Source organism: Mustela erminea, chromosome 19 (assembly GCF_009829155.1).
Source record: "Mustela erminea isolate mMusErm1 chromosome 19, mMusErm1.Pri, whole genome shotgun sequence".
Lineage (NCBI taxonomy): Eukaryota > Metazoa > Chordata > Mammalia > Carnivora > Mustelidae > Mustela > Mustela erminea.
The window spans coordinates 18495024-18522001 of record NC_045632.1 but is presented as its reverse complement, the minus strand read 5'-3'; the positions used below and the strand labels follow the sequence as shown (position 1 = coordinate 18522001).

The following is a 26978-nucleotide window of genomic DNA, read 5'->3' as shown; positions in this document are numbered from 1 at the left end:
TCCTTGAAGATCTTAGTAAACAACTCACAGCATTGTGCCCTTCAAGTATGTCAGCCAGTACCGAGGAATTAAGACACACTGCCATCTTGATAAGCTCTCCCCACTTCCTCCTACGTCACTGCTTACTACCCTCTTAGAATTCAAGTTTTCTGCCTACCAGCCTTGGAACCTACTTCATCCTAATTCCCTTCTACAGCCCAGTGGGATAAGGACAGACACAGATACAGGAGCTGGTAGGTTGGAAGACATTTTATTGATGTTACTGAGCCCCAAGAGAGTGCTTATAGAATGGTGACCAGAGAGCACACTAGCCCCTCTTCCAGTGGGTGTCAGCAGTGCTTGGTCTTGAAGGGAACAGTCACTGGGCGTCAGGAGTTGCACTCCTCAAACCCTTCAGCTGGAGGGAGAGAGGATGTGGTCAGATGGGGGACCCTTGGGTGCAGGGAGCTGGAGTCTCCCATGAGTAAGCCCAGGACAGCATGGGGCAGAGATAGGAATCCCTGCCTTGCTCTGAGTTCTCATTCTCTAAATACAGTAGCTGATACTTCCCGTAGCTCTAGTGAGAGGACAGCTTATCCTCTGTTACCCATCCTCACCCTTCCTCCCACATCATTGGCTTCTTCCCTCCCCACCAACTTCTGTCCTACTGCCTGTCGTCTCTTACCTTAGGAAAGGCATCCCAGTTGAGGAAAGGAAGTTTCCTTTTGATAGACTAAAAGAGGAAAAAAGAACGAGAGTGATGTGATTCAGGGCAGGTGAGTGCAGATCAGTGAGTGAGCTCTCCGGAGTGGCAATGGTGTTATCATTTATAATTAGAGGAAAGACGAGTATTTCCTGAGCCTTTACTCTCTGTCTGCCTTATACTAACTGCTCCATAGGCATGCTTTCATTTGGTCTGCACAGCTACCTTTTGAGGTAGGTCCTGTCAAGCCCACATCAAAGACGAGGAAGCTGAGGCTCAGAGGCAGTTGTGTGAGGACACATAGCGAGCACGTGCTGAGTCATATGACACAGGCTCCAATGCCCATGCCCATGTCTGACTTCACCTTCTAAGTGTGACCAAGACACCCAACCTAGGACCTCAGTTTCTTCATAGATGATAAAAGGACTCAACTAAACTCCTGTCTGGTTAGCTTCTGTCTTTTCTGGAATTGTCTTTGTGGCTCTGCTCCCCCACTGCTGCATTAGGAAAATAGGTGTGGCCATGTCAGTGTTCGGAAGGAACTTTTCTTCTGTCAAGCAGGGCAGTTACTACCTCCTAGAACTTGGGAAAGAACCGAAAGGGCTAGAACTAGAAAATGTTGACCGTCCATTGGAGAGACCGCAGTCAAGGAGAAGAAGGGGTGCCCACACACTTACCTCAAAGAGGGCATGCCAGTTCAGGAATTCATCGGGCTTAAAAGCCTGTGGAGACAGGGAGACAAGAAGAGGGTCAGTGCCAGGGGAGGGCAGAGCTCATCCTCCAGGCCCTGGAAAAGGTGAGGGGTCCAGGCACTTTGCAAGCTGTCTACTAAGGCATTGGTCTCCTTTATGGTGTGGCTGTTGGGGTGGGGGCAGCCCTGGAGAATGGTACTTACAGAGCGCAACTTGTCGATGTTCAGGAAGTTCGCGTTAAAGGCCTAGGCAAAAAGACGGGGTGTTAAGAAAGTGGTGAAGGAGCACAGAAAGGAGCACAGACAGAGGCTGGAGTGTGGGAAAACAGGTTGTTTACCTCAGGGCCTGCTGCATAATTACCAATGGTGGTTTCTTCCTGGAAAGTGAAGGGGAAAAAAAAGATCACATAATGGCAAGTCCTTGTCCCAGACCCTCTCTGCCAGCCCTGCCTTCCTCCCCAGGCCAGTCCCCAAGATTGTAGCCCATTCTCCACTATAGGGCCTCAGATAGCCTGCTCTGTTCCAGTAAGACAGATGGTGGACAGCAAGGCGAAGAGGAGGGATGGCATGTGTGAGACAGAGAAGCTAAAAGTCCAGGCCTGCATCCTTGGTAGGCAGCAGGTACATGGGGTGGGGAAGAGAAGACTCCTCCCAAGAAAATCAGGCTAGTGTTGCTGCACAGTTGACTTGGGGTGTTCTCCAGACTCCTACGCTTAGCGCATAGAGCTGGGTGGGGGAGATTGGCATGCATGTAGGAGCCAGGCGCTGAGGTGCCCGGCCTGCCTTTAATTGATTGAGGTTGGCTTGCCTTGTGACTTTATTGCCACCAAAATCAGAGTCACCATTTCCCTCTCCTGTATAGTCACTGCCCTGGACCTCAGTGCCCTGGACCTCAGCGCCCTGGACCTCAGTGCACCCCATCTTGTCCCTCTCCCTGCTTTAGTTGCCCAGTTTCATTGTCCCTTATTTCTTCCGTTCCACAACAAAGTTCACAATAGGCTATCCTATAGGCTAGACCCAAGTTTTTAACTCTCAGTAGTTTGGCTTGTTTTTAAGTTTGAATGAAACATTTTTAATTAGTATTAAATTAATATTAGTATTTAAGTTAGAATTTATGTATTCTATAAATCAGATTTCTGGTTTCTCCCAAAAACTTAAAAAATTTAAAAATTAAAAAACTTAAAAATTCTGGCCACACTGGGTACATTTTCTGCTTAGCAGCGTCCGATGTACACAGATTGTCCCTTTTTAGATCAGGCAGGTTCGCTCCACCAGCCCTCCTGCTCGTTGACTTCATTTGTTTGGATCCCAAGCAATTGTGTATGTGACCCCATCTCAGACTTTTAAATCTAGCACGGATGCTCTCCCCCAACCTTGGGAGAAGATGGGGTCTCCAGCTTCCTCCTGACTGGAGACTGCCTCCTAAGGGTCCTTGCTATGGCCTAGGCTCCAGAGACAGTAGGGAGCTCCCAGTCACCTGGAAGCCATTTCCTGGGAGACAGATGAAACGCAGGTGAAGCTGAGCCCAGATGACGACCTCAGCCCCTCTTGTCTCCTCCCTGGATTCAGTTGTCTAGCCTCCACCTATACATTCATCAACCCCTCCAGAAATAAAGCATCTCCATCTACATGTCTTCCTGGGAATGATTTATTTCCTTCCTCCTTTCTTCCTTTCCTCAGAGCCCCTGCTTTTTTGTTCAGCCTCTGATAATCTCCAAAAATAGGAGCCATGCATCCAGTAATGCATTGAAGGTAAAGAAATGGAGGACTCAGCGAGGTAATAAGTAAGAGAAAGAGAATTTAGGTGATGTGCTCACCTCGGGACTACCCAGGGAAGCCCCCTGAGCAGAGTGGAGCGCCAGAAGAGAGAGAAGAACCACAGCAGGAAGAACTGGGATCTTCATGGTGTCAAGTTTGGGGTGCTCTGAGGCGGGGCCTCACCACTTGCCCTTTATATTCCCAAGGAGGTGGATGTGAGCAGAAGTGGGGTCCCCACCCCACTGACTCACCCCCAGATCCCATCGCCCACCCCCGGGGCTCTGGGAAGGGGAGGTGGAGACTGTTCCCCACTTACTTTGGATTTCTCAATTCACATTCTGCCCCAGGCACTAGGAAGGTGAGATGGCAATGGGGTGCTTCATGCCAATGGAGCTGGGATGGAGACAGGTCGAACCTGTCCCTCCAAAGGGTTGGCAGTGGCACCCAAGCAACCTCTCCTTTTCCCTTTGTCTCTTTCCCTTATATCCTTCAATCTGCTGTTATAATTTGGACTTTTTCCCCACCCTACCCAATTCTGTATAAACTTCTTAGACTGGCATCGAAGGCTTTCCATGCTCTGGCCTTGACCTGCCTTTCTGACTATTCTGACTATTTTACTCCTTTGCACGTGACACTGCATTCTAGCCAAACTGGACTCCCTACCAAATAAACCCTTCTTGGTCCTCCAAGCATCTTCCCGTGCCCTTGCTTATTCCTAAAATGCCCTTCTGTCATCTCCTGTTTTCAGAACCCAACATCCATCTTGGATGAATCTTCCCTGATTTTTCCCATCATCCCTCACCACCACCCCCACTCCCCATACTGTTCCCTTCTTGGAGTTGCCATGACAATTCATTTGTTTATCTCTGGAGTTGTACCTGGGATAACTTATGCTCTTATTTCTCTCTTAGAATAGTAAGTTCCTTGAAGCCGAGAACTCTCTCTCTTTTTTTTTTTTTAAAGATTTTATTTATTTATTTATTTGACAGAGAGAAATCACAAGTAGATGGAGAGGCAGGCAGAGAGAGAGAGAGGGAAGCAGGCTCCCTGCTGAGCAGAGAGCCTGATGCGGGACTCAATCCCAGGACACTGGGATCATGACCCGAGCCAAAGGCAGCGGCCTAACCCACTGAGCCACCCAGGCGCCCCCTAAGAACTCTCTCTTAATCACCTTTATATGCCCCTACACTTTGCCTTAGACAGAGTGCAGGTGGAGCGAGCATTTGTTTGATTGGGTAAGTTAGGGTTCAAACATCCTTCCACCAAGTTATACACTTTCCTCCTTTGGGGCTGGACCTCTCCCGTTTTCCAGCTGCCCGTCTTTTACTCTTGGGTCTTCAGAGAGATGGTTGTCTTGAACTACAAAGACAAGGAATAGAGCACATGAGGATGGAGGGGGAAACTACACAAAAAACGCAAAAAGCAGGTCTTAGAGATGCCCGGTTGGAGATAGGATCTAGGTCCTAAACTTTGAGTGTCTTCTCCATCCCACCCTCTGCCCCATCCCCCAACTCATGAGTTGGACCACCTCAAAGTGACAAAATATTCTAATCAAGTCACCTTCCCTACCATGAGGTTCAGGTGGCCCAGCCGGTTCCTGGTGTCATAGGGAGGGGCCGGACGTAGACTGGAGCAGCCAGGACAAAGCAAGACCTTACTTGAGAGCAGGCCTCTTTACCCCGACCTGATGCGGTGCACACAGGTGGCAGGAGTGGGGTGGAGGGGCTAGATGGCACTCATGAACGATCTTCGGGAACCCCAGAAGTTTGTGCTTCCATTCAGTTCCCCATGCTACCCTCACACCCTACATGTGGCCCCTCTGTTGGCTCAGGAAGCCTCCTCTGTCTTTGTAACAGCACCTCCCACTTGGCAGGGCTACCTGAGGAGACAGAGCTCGAGGAACACTCACTAGCACAAATGGCCAGGTGGCAGGGGCTATCGTGCAGTCATGCTGCTGGAGGGGATGAGCGACAAAATGCCCGAGGTATGTGGAGTGCCTCTCAAAAGGTTTTCTGGAGGAATGTTTTTATGTGTAATGGATTCTAACTGATTAATGAGCAGTGGCTGAAGGAGCTCATTAGCCACCATTCCGTCAGCATAGGGTCAGCTCTGGGAGCAGAAGGAGAGGAGAATGGACAAAGGAGAACGGATACTGTATAATCACTCCACTTAGGCATGCTAATGGGGGAGCACTTTGGCCTGGAGGATCCAAAGCACCAGATGAGCCAAACACCATCATCTGATTTGCTCTAGAGTTCTTTTGTAACAAATTGACTTCCCAGTGTTTTCCTCTCCACCAAATGCTAATGCTGCTGATAATGTTAGCCAATTTATTGATATGTTATTATGTGGCAGGCGTTGTGCTAAGTGCTCTACATGAACGATCTCATTGAAATAGCACAATGATTCTATGAGGTAGATATTATAATTATCCACATTCTGTAGGCAGGGGAACCGCAGCATGTAGAAAGGTTAAGTGACTCACCCAAGGTCACACAGCCTGTGCGTGGCAAGGCCAGCATGAGAACCCTGGGATTCTAGGGCCTGCACCTGGATTGCACCCGTGCTGTACTGTGGCGTCGTGTCCTCCAAAGGACCTCGCCAGCCCACGTAGCACATTGCATGAGTCAGACCCACGCCCTGAGAGTTGGGGGGCAGGCTGCACTTAGCCCCCATTCGTCCCGTGGCTCAGGTGTCCCTTCACAGCATGCCGCCTGCATAGCCAGAGGTGGCAGCTCCCTGCATACATGCATTAATTTCAGTAAGTTAACCTGTACATGTTGGGCAGAATGAACACAGAAAATTAAGAGATTAATGGCCCTCCACGAGCATATACCCCAGAATGAACCTGCAATTGTCTCGGACTCCAGGTGCTTCTTGGAGTAGGAGCACCTTGGTGCACTAAGTGTGTGTTTAAAGACCGCCGACCCATTCCAGTTCTGGCTTTACAGTTCGGGTGTTTAAAAATAAGTACTTCTGGGACGCCTGGGTGGCTCAGTTGGTTGGACGACTGCCTTCGGCTCGGGTCATGATCCCGGAGTCCCGGGATCGAGTCCCGCATCGGGCTCCCAGCTCCATGCGGAGTCTGCTTCTCCCTCTGACCTTCTCCTTGCTCATGCTCTCTCTCACTCTCTCTCTCTCAAATAAATAAATAAAATCTTTTAAAAAAAATAAATAAGTACTTCTGTATAATGCCTCTGAATACAATGTGCACATCTGAAGAAATCCATTCTCCCGCTGGAGAAGAGAACTGGCCGTGCTCGACAGCTTTGTTTCCACTTGGTACCTTCCTGATGGACCCTCAAGGGCAATCTTGGCTTTACAGGATTTATGCTTAAAGTGCTAACTTTAGAATGTAGCATCTCTGTGCTGCCTCAGTGGGTTGGTTTCCCGAGTGCCTGGTCCCGTGGTTGGGCAAGTAGGGGAAGAAAAGGAGAGGGGAGTCTCACCATCCCAGCAGTTTGGGTAACGGGTGGCAGGAGAATCACTGGATTTCAGCAATGCGTTGGATGCATCACATAGGGTTAATGGTGTCAGGCAGAGTCACACAGCCTGGCTCTGCATCAACCCATCTCCAAGCCCAGTTGATCTTCTAGTCCCTCCTCGGAGACTACCAGTAAACCCCTGTTTTCCCACAGGCCTGCCCCGACCCCACCCCATATTTGCCAGAACTTGAGTGTGGGTAGGAGACAAGGCCCAGCCCTGATTGCTACATTACAGACACACCTAGGGGCTAGGAGCCAGACTCCTGGGTTCAGAAAGGGAATGTGGGATTTGAAGGGATGCACACCAGGGCCTTGGGACCTTGGTGAAGACCTAGGTGAAAAGCCTAAAATCTTTGAAGAGAAAAGGTGCTGGGGTGTGGGGTATTGGGAGGCAGAATTCAGGACATCCTGTCCCTTCCTTTCCTGTGCCTCTCCCAATGTTGCTATCACACCCAAAAAAGCAGCCATGTTGTCCAGCAGGTCTGGTTTCTTCCTTTGCCACCCACTTTTTGTCCCTATGTACCCTTTGCTTATTGAACTTCTACCAGGAAGACTTCCTGGATCAATCCCACTGAATTCTGATCCCTCCTCCCATTCTCTCATTCACAAATATTGAGCAGCCACTTTGGCTCTTGGTGCTAGGCATTCAAGATTGATAAGGTACCTGTCCTGTGGAACTTGTGTTCCAGTGGAGAAGACAGATCATAGTCTAAATTAAAAAAAAATAATAGGGAACACTGTAACTTCAGAGAAGGGCAAGTTGTGGGGAGAAAATAAAACAGGTGCAATATGATTGCAATCAGGTAGGTATCCTTGGTTCCACTGGCTGTTGGGGGGGACATTTTAATGTAGACTGAAAGCAGTTAAAGCTCCTGTCTTCTGAAGACCTTGAGTTGCGGGGACAGGAAGCAGCAGCATTCCTTGAGAGCGTCTCCCAACAGGTCTGAGTTGACAGGAAGAGGGAGGCCAGAGCCATATCATCCCCAAGCCACAGTGAGGAGTTGGGACTTGATTCTAGGGCTACTAAAAAACTTATGGAGGATTCTGAGCATGGATCCTTCCTGGGTGGCATGGGAGAATGGATTTTAGGGAAAAATGAAAGTCAGAGGCTGCTTCAGAAGTCCGGGAAGGAGAAAGGGACATCCTACCCTTTTATTAAAGAGTCCTTTACACCAGAGGGTCTTTGCCTGCATCAAGTGGCACTTTGAACTTTAAAGGGCTGGTTCGAGCCCTTTGGACCAGGAATACCCTGGGAGTCTAGAACCATGTTGACCATCTCAGCTTCTCCCACCGTCCCTTAGGGACAGGCTGCAGGAGACCTGAGTTCCAGCTCTTTTTGATTCATCACCCACACTCTTGGCAACCGGCTGTCAGTCAGCCATAGAATTGACGGACTACCCTGGAAGAGCTTGGTTCTCCTCCCTGTGGCTTCCAGGAGGTACTGCAAGGCCCTCCCTACACAGCTGAAACCCAGGACAAGGATGAGCACACCTTGGAGATACGGCAGGCTGGGTTCCAGACCACCACAATAAAACAAGTCCAGTGAATTTTTTAGTTTATTTTTAAAATAATTTTTAAAGATTTACTTACTTGTTTTAAAGAGAGAAAGAGAAAGCACAAGCATGGGGAGGGGCAGAAGGAGAGGAAGAAAGAATCCTCCAGCAGACTCCCTGCTCAGGGTGGAGCCTGTCATGAGACTCAGTCCCTGAGATCATGACCTGAGCCAAAAACCAAGAGTCGGATGCTCAACCGGGCACTCCATTGAGGCAAATGAAGTTTTTGGTTTCCCAGTGCACATAAAAATTACGTTTACTACTATCCTGTTGTCTAGTAAGTGTGCAATAGCACTATGCCTTTAAAAAAAAAAAAAATGTACAACACTTTATTGGGTGTCAGGGTGGCTCAGTCGGTTAAGCATCTACCTTCGGCTCAGGTCAGGATCCTAGAGTCCTGGGATTGAGCCATATGACGGGCTTTCTGCTCAATGGGAAGCCTGCTTTTCCCCCCTCTCTGGTACTCCCCCTGCTTGTGCTCTGTCTCTGTCAACTAAATAAATAGAATATATTTTTAAAATATGTTTAAAAAACCACTTTATTGCTAAAGAATGCTCACCATCAAGTGAGCTTTCGGCAAAGTGTAATCTTTTTGCTGGTGGACGGTCTCACCTCGATGTCCATGGCTGCTCACTGATCAGGATGGTAGTTGCTGAAGGCTGGAGTGACTGTGGCAGTTTCTTAAGACAAGCTGAAGTTTGCCGCATCAGTTGACTCTTCCTTTCATGAACAGTTTCTCTGTAATATGTGATGCTGTCAGGTAGCATTTTACCCACAGTAGAACTTCCTTCAGAACTGGAGTCAGGCCTCTCAGATTCTGTTGCTGCTTTATCAACTCTAAGTCTATGTCATGGTCTAAATCTTTTGTTGTCATTTCAACAGTCTTCACAGCATCTTCACCAGGAGTAGATTCCATCCCAAGAAACCGCTTTCTTCGCTCATTCATGAGAAGCAGCCCCTTATCCCTTCAGTTCGATCATAAGGTCACAGCAATTCAGCCCAATGCTCAGGCTGCATTTCTAATTCGAGTTCTCTTGCTATTTCCCCCACATCTGCAGGAACTTCCTCCACTGAAGTCCTGAACCCCTCAAAGTTATCCTCGAGGGCTGGAATCACAGTCTTCCTAACTCCTGCACATGTTCATATTTTGACCTCCTCCCATGAATCACAAATATTCTTAATGGTATGTAGAGCAGCGCATCTCTTCAAAAAGTTTTCAACTTATTTTGCCCAGCTCCATCAGAGGAACCATTATCTATGGCAGCCATTGCCTTACAAAATGGATTTCTTAAATAATAAGCCTTGAAAGTCACAATGACTCCTTGATCCTTGGGCTGCAGAATGGGTGTTGTGTCAGCAGGCAGGAAACCCTAATCTCACTGTCCACCTCCATCAGAGATCTTGGGTGACCAGGAGCCTTGTACATGAGCAGTAATATTTTGAATCTTTTTTTTTTTTTTTTTCTGGGCAGCAGGTCTCAGCAGTGGTCTTAAAACATTCTGCAGACCGTGCTGTAAACAGATGTGCTGCCATCCAGGCTTTGTGATTCCACTCTGCACAAGCAGAGTAAATGGAGCACAATTCTTTTGAGCCCTAGGATTTTCAGAATGGTCAGTGAACAGTGGCTTCAACTCAGTTACCAGCTGCACTCGCCCCTAACAAGAGGGTCAGCCTGTGCTTTGAAGCTGAGAAGTCAGGCATTGACTTGTCGCCAGCTTTCCAAGTCCTAGATGGCATCCCCTTCTAATAGATGTTTCATCTGTACTGAAAATCTGTTGCTTAAGTCCTACAGGAACGGCCTTGGCTCGATCTTCTGGGTCACTGGCTACAGCTTCTATATTAGCACTTGCTACTTTACTTTATGATTTTGTTATGTCATGGAGATGGCTTCTCTCCTTAAACCTCATGAACCCCCACTCTGCTAGCAGCTTTTCTTCTGCACCTTCCTTACCTCTCTCAGCCTTCACAGAATTGGAGAGAGCCAGGGCCTAACTCTGGATCAGGCTTTGGCTGAAGAGAATGTTGCAGCTGGTTTGAACTTCCATCCAGACCACTGAAATGTTTTCCCTATCAGCATCAAGGCTATTTGCTTTCTGATCAATCGTGTGCTTACTAAAGTAGCACTTTTCATTTCCTTCATTTACTTTTCTTTTGCATTCTCAAATGGCCAGGGAGCAAGAGGCCTAGCTGTCGGCCTGTCTCAGCTTTCCACGTTTTCCTCACCAAGCTTAGTCATTTATAGCTCTTGATTTAGAGTGAGAGACACACAAATCTTCCTTTCACTTAAACACTTAGAGGGCCAGTGTAGGGTTATTAATTAGCCTAATGTCCTTTCTTTAAAAAAAAAAAAAAATTAGAGGTGGGAGGAGCAGAGGGAGAGGGAGAGAGAATCCTTAGCAGACTCCCTGCTGAGCATGGAAGCCGACAGGGGGCTCCATCTCCCGACGCTGAGATCGGGATCCAAGCCAAAATCAAGAGTCGATGTTTAAGCAGCTGCATCACCCAGACACCCCAATTTCAATTTGGCCTAATTTCAGTATTGTTGTCTCAGGGACTAGAGAGGCCCAAGGACAGGAGAAAGATGGGAAAACATCCAGTCAGTGGAATAGTCAACACACACAACATCTATGGATGTAGTTTGCTATCTTATATGGATGGCATATAAGGCCGTCCTTATATAGATATATAAGGTGGTGCCCCACAATAATTACAATAGTAACATCAAAGATCAGGGACCGCAGACCACCACAACAGATATAATAATAATAAAGTTTGAAATATTGAGACAATTACCAAAATGTAACACAGAGACACGAAGCGAGCAAATACTATTGGAAAACTGGTGCTAATAGACTTGCCTGTTGCAGGGTTGCCACAAACCTTCAGTTTGTAAAAGACGTTAATATCCACAAAATGCAATAGAGCAAAGCACAATAAAATGGAGGCATGTCCACGAAGTGGGAGCCCCAATTTAAGGACAAAACTGAGAGGGGAATGCAGGGCAAAGGAATGGTCTTCATCTTTCTCTCACCCAGATGGGTTTAATCAAGACAGTTACCCCAAGTCCATTTTGGACCAGGTTTTTTTCATTTATTCACCAACTATTTGAGGCCCACCCTTTGTCAGGTACTGTGGTCAGTGGTGAGGATGGAGCGATGATGACCAAGGCAGACAGGAGCTGTGCCCTCGGGGAAGACCTTGGCTGAAATGTTTTCCCTATCAGGGTGCTTCCTGCCCTCCTTTTTCTTCTTGGGTCCCTGCAGGGATGTCGGGGATGAGTGGTGGGGACTCCCTAATTTGGAGACATTTTATGGCCTTGACGGGATTTTGACTCGGAGACTCTCAGTGCGGACTCTCCAGGCCTGTCTGCAGAGTTGCTAGGCTTGGGATAAGCCTGGGCTCAGCCTGTGCCAAGAACCTCTGCCTGTTTCCTTGGCACATTCATAGAGTAGAAGTCTCCGCCACGCCCTCTGTATTCCAGAGACGCAGAGCCACTGCATACAACAAGGCACTGGGCTGGTTATGAGCCGCTTGCCCACATCTTCCTAAGCACACAGTCTCATCCACACCTCCATGTGTTTACAAGGCTGAGGCATGTGCTGTGCTAGCCCCTGGCCCCTGTTCTTGCACCTTCCTGACCCTCTGGGACTGGCCTCCTCGCTTGAAAACCCTCTTTACTTCCACCTCCTGATGTGGATGACTCCCCTCTTGCCTTTTCAGGCTAGCAGAACACCTTTGAGCGCCTCAACGGGGGGGGGGGGGGGGGGGAGCATGGCATTCAGATGTAGGCTGGGCCGAGATGATGTCTTACAATGAAGAAACTGAGGCACAGGGAGAGCAGCTAACTACTGCTTGTCAGGACCACCCAGGTCTTACCTCTCTCAATTCCCCCATTTGGTTTACCACTCTCAGCAGGAAGGCAAATTATCTGCCCCTAGATCACTTCCATCCTCCCTGATCAGGCCATCAGCCTAACATTAAAGAACACAGTGTGGGAAATTGTAAGGAAACAAGATTCATATTTTATTTCCACAAAGAAACTCAAAAGTAGGAAGCTTCTCCTGAAGAATTGTTACAGTGACTTGAGGTCACAAAACGGAGTAGGTGAACAAAGTGGCAGGTTTATCCGATGAGGTTGCTGGACAAGGAGACCTCACAGTTAGAAGAAATGAGGGACAGACAGACCAAGTCCCCAACCTAGAAAAAGCAGGTGTCAGCACCCAGGCCAGGTCTGACACAGGGAGAGAGTTGGGGGCAGGGCACAGATGGTCTCCTTGACAGCTGATGTTCAGGGCATCAGTCCTGATTGGAAGTAATTTTCTAGAAGAAAAGACAAGACCGAATGGTAGAATTCGGCTATTCCTGAACGTGTTGAAACAGGGTATCCTTTCATCCAGCCTCTGCTCTCCCAGTTTTTTGGTGTCCTGTCTGTTTCACCTGCGTGTCCCTTTACTCTTGCTTCTCCCTGAAACAGATTTTGTGGCTCTGCCAAGTTAATCTATTGCCCTTCCCCACTGGCTACTCACTTCCTCCTGCAGTTCTCCCAGAACCTTCTGTCCCGTCCCTCCCCTCCACCTTCCCTCTGGCTGTCCCTCTGGCGGGCCTTCCATCGGTACTCAGAGGGTGCTTTCCAAGTGTCCTCAGTGGTTTCCTGATGAGTCTTTCTCCACTGGGGTCTCCTTCTCCATGCCTTTAGAGCATCCACCCAAAGCAAAGCAAATGCCAAGACCCCAGCCCTGCCCCCCGGGGTGTCTGCTTCTCAGCTCCTGGATGGAGGCCTGCACCACTCGCTCTGACACTCACCTACCAGAACTTCACCCACTGCAGCAGGCCAGGGCGCACCCGGGAAGCCTGTGGGACATAGAGAACATTTGAGTGGTCATGGCCCTGACCCTGGCCCTGCACGCCCTCTGGACCCAGATCCCTTCTCTCAGGAGCCTGATTTTCTTTTTTTTCTTTCTTTCTTTTTTTTTTTTTTTTTTTTTAATATTTTATTTGTTTATCTGACAGACAGAGATCACAGTAGACAGAGAGGCAGGCAGAGAGAGAGAGAGGGAAGCAGGCTCCCTGCTGAGCAGAAAGCCCGATGCAGGACTCGATCCCCGGACCCTGAGATCACGACCTGAGCCGAAGGCAGCGGCTCAACCCACTGAGCCACCCAGGCGCCCAGGAGCCCGATTTTCTCGGCCTCACTACTCACCGAGGAAGAAGGCGTGGTTATCCCCTGGAAAGAGATCAGAGGAGGTGATGTGGGGCTACAGTGACCTCTGCCTTGTTCTTGGGGCCCAGGAGGGACCCGATGGCAGGGGCAGGCTCAGACCCAGTTTATCTTGGAGGCCCTTGGGTCTGACTGTGGACATTCAGCCCATGGACTTCTTTTCAAAGCAGATTTATCATCCTAAGTACATTTACCCAAGATGAGCACACACTGGCCAAGCGGAGTGAACAGAAGGTAGATAGGGGGATAGATGGATGGAAATTAGCGAGTGGATACCCACGGACAGCATTAACTACTGCTTCACCCGTTTCCAGTCAGGAGGTGACTCCTGATCTCTCAGTATAAGTCCCGTCCCTGAGGCCAGGGGCTTCCTTGTTCTCCTTGTTCTGAGAGATGGCGGGAAATAGCACCTGTTTTTTCTTCACCAGTCTAATTAGTATTTAGCGTGTTCATTTATTGAATATATAAGGTTGCTTTCTTTGCATCTGAATGAAACAAAATTCTCAGGGTTGGGTTTTTTTTTCCCCCCCGTTATTCCCTTTGTGGAACAAAACATTAATTTTCCCACCAACCACAAGTTTCTGGGCAAGCCTCCCCTAAGTGTTAGCGTGCCCTCCTCTTGCCTTCCACCCATCCCGTGAACAAATGTCAGCAGTTACAGAGGCAGAGGGAGCAGACTCTACTACATGGGAAGGCTACTTGTTTTGCTGTGTGTCATGTGAGGTTTTTTTTAGAGCTGTATATCCCTCTTTGAGAGGATGTTGGTTCCCAGTTTTCTCCAGGGCATGCGACACAGCTGCTGCCCCCTTGTAACCTTTTCTGAGTGGGTGGGAGTGAAGAACATTGAACCTCCCACCCTCCACTTCCAAATGGCTCTCAAGGAGCCTGAGTCTCCCTAAGCAGGGGCGGAGAGACATGACTGTCAAAATGAACAGGATTCTGCCTCGGCCTCAGCTCAGCCTGGCCATGAAAGCCCCTCAATGCCCCCCCCACCCCATGCAGAGACCCCAGTGGGGAAATAAGGCAGTTGGGAGTCTTACCTTAGAGGGGACCTTGGCTGAGTACTGCCCACCAGAAGAAGTAGGGTATGCCTGCTGGTTATAGGTATTCTGTGGAAGAAAGCAGGGGGGTAGAGAGAGAAGGGATGAGGGCATTTTGCTGTGGAATAAACACACCGGTTCCTGGCCTGGACCAGACCTGTTTCCAAACCCTGCCTTCCTTCCTTGTTTCATGCATTTTTTTTCTATAGAATCTCCTTCAGCCAGCCAGAGCCCATAGCCTCACCTCCCTTATAGTCTGAGTGGCCCTGCCTCCCCCTTCCCTGGTACCTCTCGCATCTCCTCAAGTATCACTTTGGGAAGTGAAGGCAGGAGACCAGGAAAATGAGCGTGGTTTGAATCAGGTGGTCAGGTGGCAGATGTCTTACCTTAGAAGTCACAGCGGCCACTTCTTGCCATCCTCCGCCAGACTGAGAAAACAACAGCATGGGGGTGTGGAGGAGAGAGAATTTCAGATTGGCCAGCCCCGAGAACCAGACTGAGAGGGACCTGGGACCGTCAACGTCAGTCTGAGGGCAGAGAGACTCACCTGACCGGCACCACCTGACCTCTTCTGGAGCGATGCATCGGCACCCTTGAAGGGAGAGAGTATCCATGAAGGGGTCTTTGTCCAAGGTCCCTGGAGCCCTGCCGGACTCGCAGGGCTCCAGCAGCCTGTCACTCAGGCCCTGTCCTCCCTCGCAAGCACCAACACCCACGCATCCCGCTGCACCCCTCTCCATGGTCCAGGATCAGCAGTGCTTCCAGAGAAGCCAGTGAGCCTGAGGACACTGATGACCCCAATAGATACAGGACAGATTTCTACACTCAGTGTGGGGGAGCGAGGCAATTGCCCCCACCTACGCACTTGGAGCTCTGGCAGGCCAGCCTCGGACAGAGCAGGAATGGCAAGTGAGCAGTGCCTACGTAGGCACCTTTGGGGCAGACACGGCCCCTCAGCCCCAACCCACCTTCTACCGACACCAAACCCTGCTCCCTCCTTAGCCCTGTAATTCCTATTCACAAACACTGTTCCCACAGGGCTCCTGGAAGAATGGGATGCTATCCTCAGCAAACAGAGGCAGAGTGAGGTGATTAGATTCACACTGAGCCAAAGGAGAGCGAAAGGGGAGAAATGCAAGAAAACCCATGAGGCCACGTGAGACACAGCGCAGGTGCATGGGCCCTTCCCCTCTGCAGTCGAGGCAAGAGGAAAATTCTCAGCAGCAGGAGAGAAGTTTAGCTTCTGTGATTACCACCTCTCCACTTGAAACCCCCACTCCCACCCTCCCCCTCCCCCACAGAGTTAGGGTGTTCCTCCTAACTCCAACTTAACTCCTACTGAATTGTAACCCCACTCTTAGCCCTAACACCGAGGTCTTGACCACAAACGGCTTGACCACAGGCCTCCAGGGATTTTTTGCGTGGTCTGCATTTTTAAATAGTTGTGAACACCTAAATTCAGATTTCCCTCAGACAACAAGGCACACTGGTCATTCATGAGTGCATGACAACACGCACCTGGAGGGCCCTGACCTCCCCCTTTGCATGGCTCCACCTGTCCAGCCTCGGGTACCTGGCCCACACAGATGAGTGAGTGGGCAACCTTAGCCTCTGTGCCCAAAGGCCACTGGCCAGGAAGAATCAAGATGCGGCCTTCTGCAGGACCCCTCCTTCCGAGAACCCAGATATTCAGACCTTCTGCACCTGCTCACACTTGACCACTGCCTGACCTGCTCCCCTCATGCCTCCTGTTTCCTTTCAGCTTTCCTCCTTAACACCCCTTTTCCAGTCCTGAGAGTTGGTCCCAGCTCCAGGCCCCTCTCTCTTCCCCACCTCACGTCCCCTCCCCTGCTCACCCTGCAGTACCCACCCAGCTGTGGCTCCCCCTGAGCCAGGCCACGCCCAGCAGGAACAGCAGCAGAGCAGAGAGGGCGGCGGGCTTCATGTTCCTGCGCCTGTGAAGGCCCCTGTCCTTGGCTTCAGTTTTTATCCCAAGGAGGACCGCCCACCCTACTCCTTCAGTAGTGACTCACTGGCTTCTCTCTCCTACCCCACCCCCACTTAGCAGAAAGGGTGGAGAGTGGGAAGAGAGGGAGGAGCTCCCTCAGCAGGGAAGGTAAGCTAAAGGGACTGAATGCAAGCCATTGCCAAGAGCCCAGGTCCCATGTCCCCAGAGCTGGGCTTCCAGAACGAGCAGTTCTGCCACCCTTACCTCAATAATGGCTTTCCAGTTCAGGAAAGGGGTGTTGTGTTTGAAATCCTAGAGGGAGGAGAAGAGGTGAGTGGGGCTCAGAGCGAGGAGTATGGCAGCTTGTTGGAAAGGTGCAAGAATGGGTTTTGGCACCTGGGTGTGGTTTGGGGTTAGATGAAGATAAGCATACAGGAGCTTGAGGGTGTTAGCACTTCTGATGGTATTTGCCCATCTCACAAGGAAAAAAGGGCGAATTTTGTGACAGGTGGGCTGGAGCTTGAGGGAGGTGGGGAAAGGGACAGATGACCAGATCCCCGGTTCTCTGAAAAGTGAGAGATCTCCTACCTCCCAGAGTCGGCTGAAGTAAAGCAGGGCGCGTGTGCTGGGGCGTGGGACTTGGCCCTGTGGAGGAAAGGTGGGGTAGGGGTGAGCAGGGAGCTTGGCCTCCTGCTCACCTATACCCCTATTCCTGCTACCACCATCACTCAGCCTTCAGAATTTCATCATGACTAAGGTTTGGAGGGAAGCTGGGGTGTCTTAGGAACACTAGTAAATTGCTTTTGGAAGCAGAGGGGGAAAGAGAGACTAAGATCTCGGGAGCCGCTAACCAGCCCCCCTCCCCCCTACACACACCACGCTCTTCACTCTCCCTGCTTCCCCGGCCTCTGACAGAACCTCACTGCAGCCAAACCTCAGGACAGGACCAGGACCCCCAGCCCATTTCCCGAAGCTGCAGGGCTGTGGATGACCCTTCCAACCCCCCTGGAATGACAATGGAGACGTAAGAAAGGAGCAGAGACCAGGAGTGTGGGGCAGCTACGGTTTATTTCAAGGATAAGGGTTGAGATTAGTAGTGGAGTAGTGGGGTTTTAAGAAGGGGTTGGGGGCTCCCATCCATCTGGTAGCTCCTTGTCTGGAAGTCACGGGGTGCGAAAGCTCTCGTCCTGGGCAAAGAAATAAGTTCTAAGAGGAAGCTCAAGGAGTAAGAATTCAGGACCTAATGGGCCAAGTCGGGTGGATCAGGCCTCTGCTCCTGAAAACGGCAAGGCTCTTTTTGCCCAGGGTGGCTGTCATCCAGCCAAATCCAGAAATTCCAGTTTGGGATGGAACAACTCATACTTGCCAAGAACTGTCACGTATTGTCTCCCTGTTGTCACTGCTCAGTCTGGCCCCAGCGCTCAGCTCCCTCCCTGTTAAGGAGATGGGCCTTCTGTTCTCCTCTCTGCCAATCTCTGTCCTGCTCCCCTTCTTAGATCTGCTTCTGGGGAAGCTGCCCCAAATGGATCCTGCCTAACTGTGAGCACTCCCTTTACTGCCCACCCGCCCCCCCCCACCGATGTTCACTGCCTTTCTGGCCCCTGGGGAAGTATCCTTCTGTGCCTCTGACCCTAAGTTCCTCATGTTTGGGGGCCTGGTCTCCCCGAGATCCACAGTAAGGAGTCTCGCCCCTCTCAGACACCATTTCCTTTAAAACAGAAAAGTCCATTTGGCTCTTTTAGTTCATCCAAACCTGCACTGCCCTGCACCTGGGAACTTCTGCCTCCCACATCTTCTCTCTCCCACCTTCTTCCCCAAGGCACAGACTTGACCTTGCCTGAGTTTGGGGCTTTCTCTTCACCTCCCTGCCTACCACCACCAGTATCCCCCACGAGTTTTAGAGGGCAGGGACCCTTGTCTTCCTTCTGCTGTAAGGGTCAGAAGCTCAGCTGCTGGGGTGACTGCTGGGCAGCAGGCATGTGGCTGCAGGAGAGAAACAGCCGCTATTCATTAGAGCGGCTGTCCATTAGAGCTCGAGGAAAGAGGGGCCCAGTGTTGCCTCATTTTCCAAGAGAAGTCAGAATTTCAAGTCATTTTGTAGAACCTCTCAATTTTTAAACTTTGGCAACTAATTCATAGTGTTTTTAAAATTAAAAAAAAAAAAACAAAAACAAAACAGTGGCTCAAACAAAGCACATCCGTTGGCTGTCACTTGCAACTTCTGCCTTTGGAGTTTGTTCGGATTATCGGCCTGCCTCTGCTCTGGAGGCATGTCTGCTATTTAGGCGTCAGATCAGCCTGGCCAAGGGATCCCTGAATGTGGAAGGGGTGGGCAGGGGGGAAGGAGAAGAGGGTTCTGGGCTCCAAGTGCCTCTTCAACCTATGCACACCCAGGGCCCAGAACACCTGGCACCCAGCAGGCACTGGGCATATAATCACTTTCCTTCCCTTCTTTCTCAGTGTCATTCCTCCTGGGGCCTCTGGCTCCTCCGGACTGTTAAGTCCTTCCCCTGCAAGGACTAGGCCTCCTCACTCTCCCCTTAACCTTCCAGGTCTCAAAGGAGAAACAGGTTGACACCTGTTCAGTTTGTGTGTTGAGACATAAGAGGCCCATTCCTTCCTCTTCCCGGACTCCTAGCTGTTTCCAAACTACCCTCTTCTTGCCTCTGCCTCCTTCCTCTTTGTTTTTGTCCTTTTTTTAAGCCCTGGACAGAACGCCCCTTCCACTGCCATCGTCACCTCCCCAGCTCCCCAGGTTAGGGGGTAGCTGTTAGCTTTCTTCTCTCTTTCCCTCTCCCACAAAGATCGAATGGCACGGCCTTCTAGCCCTTACCTTGTTTATGGCATCCCAGTTAATGAAACCCAGCTTGGATTTAAAATTCTGCAGAGATTTAAAAAAAAAAAAAAAAGAGGAAAATGGCAAATTGAGTTGTAATGTGATGTAATGTTGTCTCAGGACCTCAGGGCAAGAGGTCAAGGACCACCACTGGCAGTCGGTCTTTCTGGAAAGAGGGCTTCAAGCCCACAGGGCAGAGGGACAGAACTTCGATTTTCCATGAGAGAGTGGCTAGAGAGATCTTGTTGAACTCACCTTCCAGAAAGTGTCAAAATTGAAGATCCCAGGAGATGTCTGAGAGTTCTAAGGAACCAAAGAGAAAGGGGATAAGAGTAGGAACCCACCCTGTGAGCAAGAGGCAGGGGCGGGTACTCTGAGGGTCCGGAGGGGAGGCAAGGGATCGCTTGATGCCATGGTCCCGGCCAAAGGTGGGGTTATGCCTCCACTCACCAAGGTATTGATCCCACTGACAGCTTCACCTCTTCCGCTGGGCCCTTGCCACTGGGTAGGAAGGGGGGACTACTGTTCAAGGCCTGTGCCTCCTGTCACGCATGCCCGCTATTAGCCTGCTCCGGGCCCACCAGCTCTGCCTTTGCTCAGGCTCTGTGTACTCTGGGTAAAGTCACCTCCTCTCTTTTCTCACACAGCAATAGGAAGTCCCACCTTCTTGGAATGTTCTGCCACTTATTTCTAGAATAGCCCTGCCCATTCCTTTGAATCATATTCTTATTCTGCCTTCCCCCAAAGCCTGTCCCAAAAAGACTGCTGGGAGCTCATGTGTAGTCCCATCACGTGCCTAGCACAGTGCCTTATCATGCCATATTCCTGTGTGGAGACGTCTCCACTTAACAGAGGAGTGAAGCAAACTCAGAGCTGTCCAGCAGCGTGCCTCAGGTTCTGTTTCATTGTCGGACTCCAGTGTCCAGATCCTGAATCACTTTGCTCTGGTCACGATGCAGAAAGCTCTGCAGTAACTGTGGCGTGGAGCTAGTTAGGTTTTGCCATCCCCATTTTACCCGAGAGGAGGCCCAGGCTCAGAGAGGCTAACTGCCCTGCCTGAAGATGCACAGACAACAGACAGGTGGGACAGCTGTCCTCTGAACCCCCGTCTTCTAACTGAGAGGTCACTGCTTTCTAACTCAGAGGTTAATACTTCTAAAGTATGGTTTCCAAAAATAGCCCCTTGACCATTCTCCTGTTACTTTTGGCTGTGTTTCCCTCTCAGTGATAATACACAGTGATGATCGTAGTTTGTAGAAGGGAGAGGAATGGATGAACCAAGGAGACAGGGATCCCAGACCCCTGTCTAGTCTCCTGGTGGTCACTCAACACAGAGTCAGAGCAGCTTGCAAGAAGGTACTGATGTTTCTCTTTCTTTTCCCCATCCCTTAGTGTTCTGTCCCCACACTTTACCAGCCCTTCTCCTAAAACCATCTGTGCTCACCTGATAATTGTCTTGGGGACCCCCAACTAGATGACTGCCCTCTTTGCTTATTTCCTACAGAGAGAAAATGGAAGAGAGTCTGTGGAGGGCTCATGTAGGATGAGGGGGCAAGATAGCAGGATGTGGGCAAGGGACTCCTGAATCAGGGCACAAACCCAGCAGATTTCCCAGATCCCCAAGAGAGGCTCTTCTCCCTGGCAAATCTTGCTTCAACTTCCTGTGGATTGGGTTATTACTCAGTTGGTAACATAACCATCTCTTTATATTCACTTCCGCAACTGCCCAAAATCTAACGGGAAGGGCCTTTGCCACCAAAGTATCTGAACTTTCCCCTGGTTTTGAGGCAGAAGCCAGCCAGACTGTTGGACTAAACTGATGCAGACTGTAAGCCATGGTCTGGGCAGATGTGTCATATTGGTCAGAAAGGGGCCACTGGCTGGAGAGTCAGTGGGAGCCTAGTGGCACAGAAGTCCTCTAGTTCCTCTCCTCCTAAGTTAGAGGGAGGCACTTCTTCAGTCCCACTTTGCCAGTGCTGAGATGAATTCCCTGAGCTAAGATCAAGACCAGCTTGGGTGCAAGACTGTCAGCTCTGTTAGCATTGCTGTTGCAAAGGAGACTTCCATCCCATCTCCCGCCACCGGTCTCTACTCTCAGTGCCGGTCATCTCCTTACCCTGATGTCGCCATAGCCGCCGGAACCTCCCTGTCCTCCAAAGCCCTGAGGGATAAGACAGTGCAACAGAGATCATTGTTTTAGATCTTAGGTCCCTCCCTGCACCTTTCTGTATTGATTTAGTACAGTTCCTCTAATAGTCCTCATGGAGTTCTCTTTTGGAATTGGCCAAAATAATCTTGGAATTCATCTGGAAGAATAAATGTTTAAGAATAGGTGAGGGTGCCTGGGTGGCTCAATGGGTTAAGCCTCTGCCTCGGGCTCAGGTCATGATCTCAGGGTCCTGGGATCAAGCCCCACATCGGGCTCACTGCTCAGCAGGGAGCTTGCTTCCCCCTCTATCTGCCTGCCTCTCTGCCTACTTGTGATCTCTCTCTCTCTTTGTGTGTCAAATAAATAAATAAAATGTTTTTTAAATGTAAAAAATAATAATAATAATAATAGGTGAAAAAACACTGGAAAAGATAGGCAACAAAGGATGACCTGTACTGGCGGATATTAATGTACCATAAAGAAAGCCTTGTCACGGAACAGATGGAGTCAGTTTGACCAGATAGAACCCAAAGTATGAAGGTATTTACAAGTGACATTTTACATCAATGGTGTAAATAATTCAATGTGTGTGGCTGGCAACACCAGGTAAATATTTGGAGGGTTCAAGGGGCACAAGTTATACCTAGCTGGTACCCCCCCTTCTGTTTTTATCTGGTTTTCCCTTCATAAGAGAGCACGCAGCTCTGATCCAAAATGTGGGGCAAGTCTAGCCGAACTGAGGAATGGGACTAGGTTGTATATAGCAAAGTAAAGCCCTGGTAGATTAAAGAGTTAAATATAAAAAATGAAAGTATAGATGTATTAGTAGTTCTAGAAGAAAATCGAGGCCTTTTTCTTTTCAAGAGCAGAAACCATAGAAGAGACTGGTATATTTGACTACATATTTAAGACTTTGGTATGCAAAGAACTAGAAACAGTTACAAGCTGGGAAGTTAGTTAGTTAGGAAATCGTTAGTTAAGAAACTAACACCTACCTACCCATGGAGGTTAGTATCCTTAATATCCGAGGAGCCTAATATTCAGGGAGCCTTCTCCCCATCAGCTGTGCTCACACCATTGCACATCGGCCTTGCCAGAACCTGGTAGAAACCAAAATCTCAGCCCCACCCCAGGCCTGCTGACTCAGAACCTGTGTTTTCACAAGACCTCTAGGCTCTTCGTGGGGACCTTAGCGCAACACTTCCTCTTGTCAGTGCTGTAGATGCTGACAGAAAGCCCAGATTTCCAGAATAACTAGGAGGAAAGTCTGTGCATTCCAAACCCAGTTTCCAGATGCTGTCGAAGAGGTCATGGCATTCTGTTCAGGCCTTCTGTTTACTGGCCGGGTGGGTGTAGATCACTTGAAGTGATTATGTTTCTAGAAGGACTGGTTTCTATGTGATTTTTCATAGCCTCCTCCATGGTATAAAGTGAGGCATATCATGTAAGGATTTGCAATTAATTATTACTTTGGAGATTTTTAATATTTGTCGGAGTATGCGTTTGGTTTCTTTCCCACAGACAGGGCTGGGATGAAGGTTAGCCTTAGGAGTGGCGCCAAGCAGGAGTGGGCACAGTCCCAAGTTTGGCTCTCACCTGACCCCCAGATCCTCCGGATATGCGGACTTCATTCCCTGGGCTGTCACACTGTGAGAGAGAGAGAGACAGCTTTCCCTCTGTTGCGGCCTAGACACCAGGGGCAGCCCCCACACTGCAGCACACATGAATCTGTTAACCCTGAGGCTAGCCAGCAGCCACCCCACCTCGGCCCCATTCTCAGCTCTGGCCAGCGCTCTCCCAGCTCTCCCATCATCCAAGGAGCCTCAGCACCTGTTATCTCCCCTCCCCCCCAGGAAGAGGAGGCAGATCTGTGCACGTGTGCACTCAGCAGACACTCACCCCAGGTTTATTTCCACTGCCACTTCCGCCACCACTGCTACCCCAGGAAGAGCCGGTATTGTATCCCTACAAGGGGAACATGAGTCCACACAGGGTCTTAAAAGGATTCAGTGGGAACCAGATCGTTGTCTGGAAATTATAATTTGTTTTACTCCCCTCTGCCAACCTCCATCTCTTCCCATCTGGAGCCAGCTGGCCAGTGAAGGAAGTTATTCAGAGCACAAAGGACAGGTATGACCAGGTGTATTCGGAAATGCAGGACAGTTTGGGGATTTTGAGCTGTCATCCTCTCCCCCTACCACATGCCAGAAGCCAAAAAGCCTTTGGAGCCTAACATCTTAAGAGCCTTGATCCTGGCACCTAAGGGCTTGTCCTGTCCTCCCCCTTCTTCTCCTTACCCCTCCCTCTCCTGGAACATAGGCAGAAGAAGGGACCCCAAGAGTCCTTACCTGTGAACCTGAGTAGCCGCTTTGAAAATTCCTAGAATTTTCTAAGGGACGGTCCTAGATTGGGAGGGAAAACAGATAGTATATGGAGCAGTAAGTTAAAGCAGCTTATGTGACCTGGCTTGTTCTCCTTACTTACCCCTTCTTGCCTCAGACCTTTCCCAGATACCCGGGGGAGCCAACTGTGCTCCCGCTTTTGCAGGACTCCTCTGGGAGAGTCACCCTAAGCCAGCTGCCAGGCTATAGTCCGCTCTTCCCCCAGTCCCCTCAGCCCTTTGGGAGGGGCCCTGTATTTATCACCCCAGCTCTGTACGTGTCCTTGTCTCTGTGTGTGCGACGGGCCTGCCACCGTTCTCTTGGGAGCTTCCCAAGCCCGTTTCCTGCATCCACCCCTCTTCTCCCCTCTGCCACCCCCAGCTCTAGACCTATCCACCAAGTGGGCGCGGCCGCAGGAGTGGGTTAGACAGGAGGCAGGGCATCCCCACCCGCGCTGGGCGGAAGGGAACCGAGTGAGCAGATGCAGCAGCGGGGGCACCTCTGCTGAGGCCCCAGAGAGCCGGCTGTGTAAGGAAGCCTGCCTGGGGGGCTGCAAAGGTGGGGAGCAGGAGCTGAGGAGCCCAGGGATGGTGAGCAGCAGAGTAGAACTCACCCAGCTGGGTCCATAACTGCTGCCGCCGCTGTTGCTGCCACCGCTGCTGCCGCCACCGCTGTTGCTGCCACTGCTGCCGCCGCTGTTGCTGCCATTGCTGCCGCCGCTGTTGCTGCCACCGCTGCTACCGCTGCCGCTGCTACCACTGCCACTGCTGCCACCATGGCCATTGCCTCCACCGCTGCCACCACTGCCGCTGCCACTGTCACTGCCACTGCTGCCACCACTGCCTCCCTAAGGGGCAGGAAGGGACCAGAGTGAGAATATCAGGAGTGTTTGCTTCCCTCCCTCCCCTCCCTCTCTGGCTCTAGCATATTCCCCACAGCACAGTCTGAGGGGAGCCGATGTTCTGTCTACTCCCTGCACAACATGCTCCGACGGCCCATCTCCTTACCCCGAAGTTGCTAGAGCTTCCGCCTGAGCCGGATGGTGGGGGGTTGGTGCACTGCAGAGGAAAGTTTCCAGGGACAGGTGAGTTTCCAGACTTCAGTGAAAGCCATGGCCACAGGCCGGGCTCTCCTGATTCCTGTGGCTTGGCCTTCTTTCCCCACCTGTTTCTGCCCCACACCCATCCCACTTCCCTCCCTCTCTTCCTGGCCCCCTCATCTAGCCCATCTCTTTCCTGTCCAATCTGCCTTGTACCTTGACCCCCCAGCCTTTCTTTCCTCTTCATCTCTCCTACTTTCTGGCACACGCACCTGGACACCCTCTTCCTCCCCATACTCTTTCCCTTACCTCTGAATGTGAGTTGCTGCCTCTCACTGACCCGTAACCAGGTTGGACCACAGTCCCCTGCAGAGAGGAGGAGGCCGAGTGTGGGTACCGACAGTAAGATGAGGGAGGCGTGGAGAGCGTGGGCTTGAAGGGCAGGAGGTGGAAAGCCTCAGGGCTCGGGTGGTTACTGTACCTGAGCGTTGGTGCCCGAGCTGAAAGACCCTCCGTTGCCTCCTTGGCCCCAGGAGCCTCCCTGAGAGTGGGTTCCAAAGCTGCCCTCTGGACCTCTGGGATACCCCTGGCCCCAGGGAGTCCCTGGACCTCCAGAATTGCCTTGGCTGTGGACTCCAGAGCCACCCTGGGAGCCAAAGATGCCATGGCCTCCAGATGGAGGCTGGCCGCCGGTTCCCTGCAAGAACAACACACACCTGCACTGAGTGTGTGTGCCCTTCCCCCTCCGTGATAGGGGAGGGCAGGCACAGCAGGACATAGGCAGAGGCAGGTAGAGGGAGACCCCAGCATGGTGGAAGAAGGAGGCATCATCCCATGGAGGGAAAACACCCCAGACAGCCACAAATAAGAGACCCAGTCATCCTTCCAACTGATTTCCAAGATTCTCAACCCAACTGCCCACAGCCTTCCATTTCCACACCCAGCTGCCCGCTACTCACCCAAGCACCGTTGCTGCCAGGCATCCCCTGCCAGGAGCTGTGGAGAGCATCTTCTCCACGTCGAATGATGTTCTCAGCCTGTCTGCCAGCCTCGCCCCCAGTATTTCCAAGGGCACGGGCTGCCTCCCCCGTGCCATGACCCATGACTTCTCTGGCTACAGAGCCAGCTGCCTCTCCAGCCCCTTGGCCAACAGCCTCTTCGACTCCATGGCTAATAGCATCTCCCACCCCTTGTCCAATGGCATGTCCTACCCCATGTCCCAAGGCATCCCCAGCACCTGCTCCAGCCCTCTCCCCTCCTCGCAGCAGTGGGCCAGCCTCCCCACTGCCCAGGCACAGGGCCAGCAGGAGGCAGGCCAGGGAGCCCTGTGACTTCATCTCTGCCTCGCTCCTTTCCCTCCTATTTTCTTCCGACCCGAGTTTTCTTCTCTTTGTCCTTCCTCTACCCCCGTGTCTGCGTGTGCCCTTCTCTGTGCTCTTCCTCCTGACTCACTCCCCGTTCCTCTAAGTCCGCAGCCTTCTCTCTCCTTTCCCAGACTCCCCTGCCTTCCCAGAGTCCTCCTCCCTGCCGCTACTCCTTATACTGTGGCCTGGGAGAAGGTGACGGGGCTAGGGAGCCCAGAGTCCCTCCCTCATGACTCAGGGCCAGCCACCGATAGGGTAATGAGCTGTAATTGTGAGTCTGAGAGTCTGTGTTGAAACAGAGAGGGAGCCCGAGCATCAGGGAGGAAGAAATGGGATGAGGCAGGTGCAAAGGTGTTCTGATTTCCCAACCCCAGGAATTTGGGGCGCAGGGTGGGGAAAGGGGCATCTGAGGAGATAGGTGGTTGATGTCTCCTAGAGGTGGTAGGTGGAGGGGACTCAAGAGAAAGGAACCACAGGCAGGACCCAACCAGGAGGCAAGCGTAGGGAACCCGATGGGGCGAGACGCACCCAAGGTGTAACCCAGCCTGGATCAGGGGCACTGGGATGAGAGGCAGCTGCTTTCTCGGCCTTGCTCTCTCAGTTTTGGTGGCCTTTTCCTCTTCCATCTCTCTTCCCTCCCATGCTGCCCCCTAAAGGTGACTGTCCTCACACTCTTTCATGCTTTCCACTCCACAGAGACTCTGGGAGTTGTGAGACTGCCCTCAGTGGGGACCCCAGGTATGGAGGTAGGAAGTAGCCAGAGTGGTCATCAGGGCGTCTCAGCACTCGGGCTGCTCTTGGCTGAGAAAGCTGGGTGCGGAGCAGGGAACTGGG

General features: G+C 51.0%; 2 protein-coding genes across 5 annotated transcripts; both read right to left on the bottom strand.

The window, feature by feature from the left end:
- Nucleotides 1-231: 231 nt before the first annotated feature.
- On the bottom strand, nucleotides 232-3307 carry KRTDAP (keratinocyte differentiation associated protein). The gene is made up of 6 exons (XM_032323782.1): nucleotides 3191-3307; nucleotides 1712-1750; nucleotides 1578-1619; nucleotides 1360-1404; nucleotides 665-712; nucleotides 232-397 (listed from the first exon to the last, which is right to left on the bottom strand). The coding sequence occupies exons 1-6, from the start codon at nucleotides 3275-3277 to the stop codon at nucleotides 359-361; spliced, it is 300 nt and encodes a 99-aa protein (XP_032179673.1). The 5' UTR covers nucleotides 3278-3307; the 3' UTR covers nucleotides 232-358.
- An 8864-nt stretch (nucleotides 3308-12171) lies between these two features.
- On the bottom strand, nucleotides 12172-26368 carry DMKN (dermokine). 4 transcript variants are annotated; one of them, XM_032323659.1, is made up of 21 exons: nucleotides 25740-26366; nucleotides 25262-25477; nucleotides 25090-25146; nucleotides 24749-24799; nucleotides 24355-24588; nucleotides 23709-23762; nucleotides 23260-23325; nucleotides 22957-23007; nucleotides 21328-21372; nucleotides 20656-20709; nucleotides 19662-19712; nucleotides 19467-19514; nucleotides 19209-19256; nucleotides 16964-17020; nucleotides 16640-16687; nucleotides 14975-15019; nucleotides 14814-14855; nucleotides 14428-14496; nucleotides 13370-13393; nucleotides 12973-13020; nucleotides 12172-12489 (listed from the first exon to the last, which is right to left on the bottom strand). In XM_032323659.1, the coding sequence occupies exons 1-20, from the start codon at nucleotides 26115-26117 to the stop codon at nucleotides 12973-12975; spliced, it is 1686 nt and encodes a 561-aa protein (XP_032179550.1). In that variant the 5' UTR covers nucleotides 26118-26366; the 3' UTR covers nucleotides 12172-12489. The 4 variants fall into 4 exon arrangements, with proteins under 4 accessions (XP_032179550.1, XP_032179551.1, XP_032179552.1 ...); XM_032323660.1 differs by lacking the exon at nucleotides 19662-19712; XM_032323661.1 differs by lacking the exons at nucleotides 19662-19712; nucleotides 20656-20709 and having other exon boundaries at nucleotides 25740-26368.
- Nucleotides 26369-26978: the final 610 nt, after the last annotated feature.